The sequence below is a fragment of the Gymnoscopelus microlampas genome (genome assembly GCF_963454915.1).
Source record: "Gymnoscopelus microlampas genome assembly, chromosome: 24".
Lineage (NCBI taxonomy): Eukaryota > Metazoa > Chordata > Actinopteri > Myctophiformes > Myctophidae > Gymnoscopelus > Gymnoscopelus microlampas.
In genome coordinates, this window is record NC_139961.1 from 2,440,797 (window position 1) to 2,450,796 (window position 10,000).

The 10,000-nt window shown below is 42.9% G+C and overlaps 1 protein-coding gene across 1 annotated transcript in view; it reads left to right on the forward strand.

Annotated features, from left to right (window-relative positions):
- The window catches only part of LOC311041141 (kalirin-like), a 93,997-nt gene that overhangs the window by 28,252 nt on the left and 55,745 nt on the right, over positions 1 to 10,000 (forward strand). The window contains exons 16-19 of the mRNA XM_084051647.1: positions 588 to 640; positions 1,539 to 1,686; positions 3,188 to 3,399; positions 4,635 to 4,732. Of these exons, the coding sequence (XP_083907773.1) occupies positions 588 to 640; positions 1,539 to 1,686; positions 3,188 to 3,399; positions 4,635 to 4,732 (511 nt within the window). The remainder of the gene's footprint in view (positions 1 to 587; positions 641 to 1,538; positions 1,687 to 3,187; positions 3,400 to 4,634; positions 4,733 to 10,000) is intronic.

Genomic DNA, 10,000 nt, shown 5'->3' on the forward strand with positions numbered 1-10,000 from the left:
AAGTCATATTAAGTCTAGTATTAACTAATAAGTCATATTAAGTCTGGTATTAACTAATAAGTCATATTAAGTCTGGTATTAACTAATAAGTCATATTAAGTCTGGTATTAACTAATAAGTCATATTAAGTTTAGTATTAACTAATAAGTCATATTAAGTCTAGTATTAACTAATAAGTCATATTAAGTCTGGTATTAACTAATAAGTCATATTAAGTCTGGTATTAACTAATAAGTCATATTAAGTCTAGTATTAACTAATAAGTCATATTAAGTCTAGTATTAACTAATAAGTCATATTAAGTCTGGTATTAACTAATAAGTCATATTAAGTCTAGTATTAACTAATAAGTCATATTAAGTCTGGTATTAACTAATAAGTCATATTAAGTCTAGTATTAACTAATAAGTCATATTAAGTCTGGTATTAACTAATAAGTCATATTAAGTCTAGTATTAACTAATAAGTCATATTAAGTCTAGTATTAACTAATAAGTCATATTAAGTCTAGTATTAACTAATAAGTCATATTAAGTCTGGTATTAACTAATGATAAATCATATTAACTCAGTTGTCTGACTCTCCAGGATGCTGCGCTGAGTGTCATCAGAGAAGGAGAAGACCTCATCCTGCAATTAAGGTACACACACACACACACACACACACACACACACACACACACACACACACACACACACACACACACACACACACACACACACACACACACACACACACACACACACACCCCCGCACGACACGCACGACACGCACGCACGCATGCACGCACGCACGCACGCACACACACAGAGACAGACAGACAGACAGACAGACAGACAGACAGACAGACTTAACAGGGTGTGTTTGTTTCACATAGAGACAGTATTAACAGGGTGTGTTTGTTTCACATAGAGACAGTATTAACAGGGTGTGTTTGTTTCACATAGAGACAGTATTAACAGGGTGTGTTTGTTTCACATAGAGACAGTATTAACAGGGTGTGTTTGTTTCACATAGAGACAGTATTAACAGGGTGTGTTTGTTTCACATAGAGACAGTATTAACAGGGTGTGTTTGTTTCACATAGAGACAGTGTTAACAGGGTGTGTTTGTTTCACATAGAGACAGTATTAACAGGGTGTGTTTGTTTCACATAGAGACAGTGTTAACAGGGTGTGTTTGTTTCACATAGAGACAGTATTAACAGGGTGTGTTTGTTTCACATAGAGACAGTATTAACAGGGTGTGTTTGTTTCACATAGAGACAGTGTTAACAGGGTGTGTTTGTTTCACATAGAGACAGTATTAACAGGGTGTGTTTGTTTCACATAGAGACAGTATTAACAGGGTGTGTTTGTTTCACATAGAGACAGTGTTAACAGGGTGTGTTTGTTTCACATAGAGACAGTATTAACAGGGTGTGTTTGTTTCACATAGAGACAGTGTTAACAGGGTGTGTTTGTTTCACATAGAGACAGTATTAACAGGGTGTGTTTGTTTCACATAGAGACAGTGTTAACAGGGTGTGTTTGTTTCAGGCCTCAGGGCAGCTCGGTGGCTCACGTAGAGACGGTGCTACAGCAGCTGGACGAGGCTCAGGTCCAGCTGGAGGAGTTGTTCCACCAGAGGAAGATCAGGCTGGACGTCTATCTGCAGCTACGCATCCTACAGCAGTGTACCATGGAGGTAAACCTTAACCTTTAACCTTTAACCTAACCCTGACCCTTAACACATTAACCGCCAAGAACGTAGTCCTACGGTCCGTTAAATCCAACTGTTAAGCACCGAAACCGTAGTCCTACGGTGCGGGTGTTTTTTCCTTTTTTTCAATTTTTTTTTTCTTCAATTTTCTAGGGGGAAGTGACCCGGAAGTAATTTTACACAAAGGGACATGTGGAGGTTGTTTACAAACAGTGGATCGCGCATTCTAAAGGATTTTAACGGGGCCTATGGCGACTTGAAAAAAAAAAACAACAACAATAAAACCTTGGCAGTGGTGAGCACATTATGAGATTAGCCCTTGGCGGTGGATGTGTTAACCTACCTGCAGCTACGCATCCTACAGCAGTGTACCATGGAGGTAAACCTTAACCTTTAACCTAACCCTAGTCTCGCGTAGCCAGACCCAACTGAAAATGAAAAACAGCGACCTCTGCTGTTTGTCAAATGTCTGTTGGGTCTGGCAGGAAGCAAACGTAACACCAGTGCGCAAGGAAACCGGGGTTTGTGTCTGCCTTCAGCGCATCACTTCCGGTTGGTGCGACTACGTTTTCATTCCCACTAACAATATTTCTACACGGAACACTAACACCACTTCTCCCAGAGAACATGGATGGTTTTGGTTATAAGCCCCACTTGTTTCTATGATGAAAGAGCAAGTTAAAATGTGTATATCTTTCCGTGGTTTTGTCCGCTCCGAGGACGCTATTGTTAAATTAGTTTTGGTTAGTTTCGAGGGGGGAAGGGTGGACGGACACGTGAATCCCGCCCACTACATTTGATTGGCTAAAGCGCGGCCTGCTTCCTGATCTGAAGGCACACCCACTTGAAACCAATTCGCACGGGTTGTCAACACGGCTACCGACAGATTCCAACGCAGAGCAGAATCTGTTCTTGAGAGATGAACTAACCCTGACCCTTAACCTACCTGTAGCTACGCATCCTACAGCAGTGTACTATGGAGGTAAACCTTAACCTACTGTAACCCTAAGAGCCCCTGAGAGTGGAGGGCCCCATGGGCCCCGGCCCCACTGGCCCAATGTTTAATCCGTCCTTAACTCGACCCAAACCCGACCGACGGTTCCCGACAGGCTGGCCACGGGCCGGACGCATTTTTAAAATTTACATTACATACATTAAAGGAGAATTTTGGACTAAAGTTTTATTACCTTTTCTATGATGTTATGATATCTTAGGATGAATGGTACAGTAGAAAAATGTCTCCACCCCTGGTCAGCTACAGTGTGATCTAACCTAAGGCCTATCCGCGCACCTTTTATGCTGTGGCGGACCAGGGGTGGAGTTATGACATTTTTCTACTGTACCATTCATCCAAAGATATCATAACATCATAGAAAAGGTAATAAAACTTTAGTCCAAAATTCTCCTTTAACATTTCCATATCGACTCATCTGTGTGTTAAATGCCTACATTGTGTGCGTGTGCGTGTGTGTGGGTTTTGGTGTAGGTAACAGGTGAAATGGAGGCGTGGAAACAGGACCTGGAGAAACAGGCTCAGGATTTCTCCGCAGAGAAACTGGCTCAACAGCAGCAGCAGCAGTCGCGGCTCAGCGACGCCGGCCAGGACAAGCTAGCGCACGACAAGCTAGCGCTGGCCCAGTCACGACTGGTGGAGGCTAGCCCCGAGGGGCTAACGTTAGCCCAGCAGCGCATACACAGGTACGTATAACCTAACTGGTTGGAGGCTAGCCCCGAGGGGCTAACGCTAGCAATGCCAGGGGCTCAGGGCTAACGCTAGCCTGGCAGGCCATGCACAGGTTATTTTATTGTATTGTTATTATTATTGTTATAATTATTACTGAAGCCATGGAAGCCTGGTGGACAAAGCTGGTATTAAAAGACTTCCACATTTAGGATGCTACTGTGCATGCTTACATCACAGAGTGCGTTCATGACTCGACCCAACGCGCGTTCATGACTCGACCCAACACGCGTTCATGACTCGACCCAACACGCGTTCATGACTCGACCCAACACGCGTTCATGACTCGATCCAACACGCGTTCATGACTCGACCCAACACGCGTTCATGACTCGACCCAACACGTGTTCATGACTCGACCCAACACGCGTTCATGACTCGACCCAACACGCGTTCATGACTCGACCCAACACGCGTTCATGACTCGACCCAACACGCGTTCATGACTCGACCCAACACGCGTTCATGACTCGACCCAACACGCGTTCATGACTCGACCCAACACGCGTTCATGACTCGACCCAACACGCGTTCATGACTCGACCCTACACGCGTTCATGACTCGACCCAACACGCGTTCATGACTCGACCCAACACGCGTTCATGACTCGACCCAACACGCGTTCATGACTCGACCCAACACGCGTTCATGACTCGACCCAACACGCGTTCATGACTCGACCCAACACGCGTTCATGACTCGACCCAACACGCGTTCATGACTCGACCCAACACGCGTTCATGACTCGACCCAACACGCGTTCATGACTCGACCCAACACGCGTTCATGACTCGACCCAACACGCGTTCATGACTCGACCCAACACGCGTTCATGACTCGACCCAACACGCGTTCATGACTCGACCCAACACGCGTTCATGACTCGACCCAACGCGCGCTCATGGAAGTATAGTGTACTTTCCAGGAAGTAGAGTGCACATCCAGGAATTAGGAAGTGTACTTTCGGGTGCTTCTTAGGCCGGGTGAGCAACTTTTATTTCAATGAATCAGTGGGGGCAGGGCAGTCTGTTCTTATGTAACCTAATTGGTAGAGGCTAGTCCCTCTGGGCTAACGTTAGCTTATCTGGTCGCTAGCGTTAGCTTATCTGGGGGCTAACGCTAACCCAGAGGGGCTTGGTTGTTGATTGATTGATTGATTGATTTAATTGTTTGATTTGGTTTGATTGACAGGCACATGGAGCGCCGTCTGGCGATGAACAACATGACCTATGAGGTCATCCAGCAGGGTCACGACCTCCAGCAGTACATCACAGAAGTGCTGGCCTCAGGTAATAGAGTAAAAATACTCTAAATACTACTACAGTACATCACTGAATCACTGGCCTCAGATAATAGAGTAAAAATACTACAGCAATTCAAAAGAGAACGAGAGAGAGGGGAGAGGGGAGAGAGAGAGGGGAGAGAGAGGGGGGAGAGAGAGAGGGGGGGTGGAGTGCAGCAGAGGGGAGGGGCAGGCGCTGCTGGTTACCATGGGAACTGCTCCTTCAAGCGCACAGCTGATCCCCATGGAAACCACACAGTGAATTTACCATAGTGACACACACACACACACACACACACACACACACACACACACACACACACACACACGCACGCACGCACACGCACACGCACACACACACCTGGATTGGATGGATAGTTTCATATTGATTGATTGACTAATTGATTGATTAATTGATCAGACAGTGTCTAATCACATGCTGTAGTTTTGCTTGTAATAAAATGTATCAGACAGCTCCCCTTAGCAGTGTTAATTTTGACAGCAAATTCTGATTTAGTCTTAGTCTTAGTCTTTTGAATACCACGCCATTTAGTCTTAGTCCCATTTTAGTCTTCTGAAATAGTTTTAGTCTAGTCTTAGTCTAGTCGACTAAATATCAAAATATTTTAGTCTTAGCCTTAGTCTTTTAGTCTTAGTCTTAGTCTTAGTCTTTTAGACTTTTAGTCTTAGTCTTTTAGTCTTAGTCTTAGTCTTAGTCTTTTAGTCTTAGTCTTAGTCTTAGTCTTTTAGACTTTTAGTCTTTGTCTTTTAGTCTTAGTCTTAGTCTTTTAGACTTTTAGTCTTAGTCTTAGTCTTAGTCTTTTAGACTTAGTCTTTTAGACTTTTAGTCTTAGTCTTAGTCTTAGTCTTTTAGACTTTTAGTCTTTGTCTTTTAGTCTTAGTCTTAGTCTTTTAGACTTTTAGTCTTTGCCAAATACATTTTAGGTTTGAATATGCAATACATTACAGACACAGATATATAGTTGTAATATGAAACATGTCTTGTTTTATTTTTAGTATCAAATGACAAGAAATAAGTACATGACCTTGATCTCAGATAAAATGAGTAGAAGGCCTGCTCTCCCTGAAAAGGTATGCAGTCAGTGCATATGACATTCATTCATCAAGCTGTACAATGTTCTTGAAAAAGAATATTATAACCACCACATAACTCTGAACAAGGCATTGTCTTCTGTCTGTTAATCTGTGTGCAAATACAAAAAGATAAGACAAATAGTGTAATAAAAGTAAAAAAGTGCAATTCTCAAAAAAGAATAAACAAATAAAACCTTCTTGGCTGTGATACCACATATGGTACCTCAATACAATACTTTGGTTAGTATTTTCAAGTAACTCAAAAGAAGTAAACCTACCAGGGCTAGGCTACAATGCCTTAGTGTGTGGAACAAAACCTCTGCTCTTACAGGCAAATACAGTATCAATCACATAAAAAACAACAACACTGTGAGCATCTGACAAAATCAACAAGATTTGAAAAGAACAAATAGGTGCCATTCTCAAATGTAAAATAAAAGCTGTGGCTGTAAATTGGCTGTTCAAGTAAATCAACAAAAAAAATCCTCAATTGGAAAATACAGGTTAATTTCACATTAAACTAAAAACCAAAGAACTCTAAGCATCATCTTCTACAGACTAGTCTGTCTTTGTTACTCTCTGTGCAGTGTGCACTGCATTGTGTGCAAAATCAAAGATTTGAAAAAACCCAATATGTAAAATAATGTGAACCCAGTAGAAAACTGAATACAGAAAATGAAATATTCCTCTGTTGAAGATTACAACGATGTGCTGAGTGCAAGGCAAGTTAATTAATACGTTGCATGGAACAACAAAATATATCTCTGCTCTCTTCACATTAAACAAAAAGAATAATGACAGACCAGAACAGTCATGTTTAGCATTTAGTTGAGCTTCATGAGCATATACTACTTCTACAGGAAATGCTGTAGCAGTGAACACAACAGTTCTATTTGTTTCTGTTCATTTTAAGGAAAGCACTTCGCTCCAATGTGACCCTTCCTCTGTTGCGCCGTCCTCTTGTGAGATCACCTGTGACACTGAATACCCTCTCTGCAAAAGCTTGAGAAGCTGGCATAGCCAACAAGTCTAACGCAAACGGTTTCAAACTGTGATAAAAACTGGCACTCTTTTCCAGCCAAAAGCCTGTTCCTGTGTCCTTGGTGATGGGATGTGAAAGTTCTTCCTTGTACTTAGTGATCTGCCCGGTGCTGGTTGTGGAGGTTCTCTGTCTAGGCCTTGTGGTGCGGCACTTTGAAAGAAACCTAAACACTGGCTGCTTTGAGGAAGCTGCTCCTGGTTCCTCAATCTCTTCTGCATCATCGTCTGACTGGTCCTCTTGTGTGTGTGGCGCAGTGCCAGTGGATTGGACCACATAGTCCTCTGCCTGATTCAGCAGTTCCTGGATATTCGCGTCACCACATCAACATTAACAAGGATTTCACAGACAGTTGGGTTGACAAAGCAGGCAGCTGCTGCAAGTGGTGAGAACTTTTCATCGGCTGGATCCAGGAGACAAGCGAAACGCAGGTTCAGATTTGCTTTCATTTTCTCTGCAAGAGTGGCGAGGTCTCTGTAGCGACTGCTGTTTGCAAACTCAGTAAGGTGGCTGAGCAGATCAAAGAGGGCAGGGACCACTAGGGACAAGGATGTGGTGTCACTCTGGAGGGTTTTAGTATGTTCCGCAAAAGGCAGAAGTAGGTCATGCACTGATGAAAGCTTTTGCCACTCACTAGTAAGCAAGGTGTCCCATCCCATTTCATTTGCAATTTCGCAGACTGCGTCTTTGATTTTGATGAGTCGTGCGATCATGTTGAATGTGCTTGACCAGCGTGTGGGGCAGTCATTTAGAACAATAAGACCAGGCCCTTTCACTACCTTCTGTGTTGCAACGGAGGACTTGCGAAAGAGCTTTACCACAGACCTTGCTTTATCAATGACTTTAGAGACAGTTTTCTCCTTCTGCACCATGAGGACCACAAGCTGTAAGGTATGCACCACACACGGTGTTCGTTTCATTTCCATGTTGACTTGATGGTACCTAATAACGAGAAGAAAAGACAAATAAGTCTAATATACAGTGGAGGGGAAAAGTGTGTTTCATATTCATGTGATCATTGACTGTAATGTAAAATAATTAACTATAAGGATAATTCCTTTTAACAGGTCAGTTCATGAAAGTCCTTGCGGTCTTGTTTCCAATGAGAACCTGTGAGCAATTAGGGGTTAAGAGTCTTGCTCAGGGACACATTTCATTTCATCGACACATATGCTGATCTGGCCGGGAATCGAACCTGGGGCAACCAGGGCCTCTGGCTCCCTAGGCGGGCTCACTAACCACTCAGCTATGGCCGCCCCAAACTAAACATCGCTCACCGCTGGTCATCAATTTCAGAGTCAGTTTCTATTGAGGAGCCAGGGGAGTCTTCCTCGGAGCTGCCTCCTTCCTCTTCTGCTGCAGTGGTGTTCTTAAAGGCTGCCACCATGTTACTACCATTGTCTGTTATTACTGTAAGGATCTTCTCCTTTGGAATGGCCCACTCTTGCATACATTTGTCCACACATGCCTTAATTGACAGTGCAGTGTGTGGATGGGCTACTTGTTCAAGAGCCAGCAATATGTGTTCAGGCTTACTTTGTTCAACACAAAAGTAGCATGCAGTTATAGCGAGGAATGAGGCTGTCAGTCCTTTTTTTGTCCACATGTCAAGGCCAATAGATACTCTCCGTGCAGCAGCCAGTCTCTCTTTGAATTTCTGTCTCTCATCGTTATACTCTGTCTCAATCAAATTGCTTATTTTAGTTTTCTTTGGAACAGTCAGTCTCCTGTCTATTATCTCCATCATGTGCAAGAAGTCCTCATCTTCAATTGTTGTGACTGGTAAACCTGAGCGTCCAATCCATTTGGCTATGGCCTGCACCCTGGTCTTTTGTTCTTTAGAGTCCGTTTTGTACTTGGAAGAATTGAGGAAAGCTGTAGAGATGGTCTGCTGGGATGTACTACTAGCATTACTTCCACTTGGCCCATCATGATCATCATCTGTGTTTAGTGTGTTAGCACTAGCAGAAGTCCTCTGTATCTGTGAGGGTGAATAAGGGAAGGAAATAAGATATCAAATTGTGATTTTTCTCTTTCATCTAATCCCCACACATCTCTCTCACTCAATCACCCAGACCAGTGGTGGAAAGTAGATTTGCCCATAAGTAGCAGCATTTCATTAATGTTGCTACAGTAACCTTGTTTATTCATTCATTTTTCAACAGGTCAGTAATGTTACAATGTGCAGAAATCCAAAATAGCCGACCTACAAGCTCACAAGGCGTTGCAGTGCGACCTGTTGTGAGCTTGTAGATCTGCTATTTTGGTCTGCATCATTTTAATCACAAGGCCCGTACCTTAGTTTAAAATGGTATATAGATTGACTATGTAGGTGACACACACACTAGTGTAGACGTGTTTTTGTCTAAAGAAATGCAAAAAAACGTATCGCTTTTAATAAGCATACATGGCAACACTAGTTGGTGTGTGTGACGCAGCACACACACACACACACACACACACACACACACACACACACACACCAACTAGTGTTGCCATGTATGCTTATTAAAAGCGACCTCGTTTTCTGTAAAGTTGCTTGTAAATATTGGTAGTTGCTTTTTATTAGTTGTGAGCTTGTAGTTCGGCTATTTCCAAAAAGTCTATTTTCAAAAAGCCGTTGTGTATAGGTTTAAAGTGTTCATGTAGCCTAACCTGGTTGCTTATTTCTCTCCGAAATCTGGCAACACAGTCATTGTTGTCACGGTGACAATTTATCTTTCATTTACTATTTACGAGTAGCGACATCATTTACTTCTTTAATCAGTACAGTGGTTTATCTGATAAAATAACATTAGCGTGTGTGCTTACCTTCTTATGTATTGCTGGATGAGTAGTCTCTAAATGTCGCTTCAGGTTAGTCGTGTTCTTCCCACTGAGTTTCAAGTCACAAATGTTACAGATGGTCTTGTCCTCCTTCGTGAGATAGGTGAAGTGTGACCAGACGTCAGCTCTTCGTTTGCGTCCCAAATGCTCTGTCATTTCACATATTAGTTTAGACTAAAACTAAAGTAAATACACTTTTTTCTCCTCCTCCTCCCCGTGCGCCGGCTTGTTGTGAGTTTGTTTTGGTTGCGTTCCTGCCTGCAGCGTCCATGCTGGCTCCTAATATGGTCTGCTTCCGGGTGGATCAACCTAACT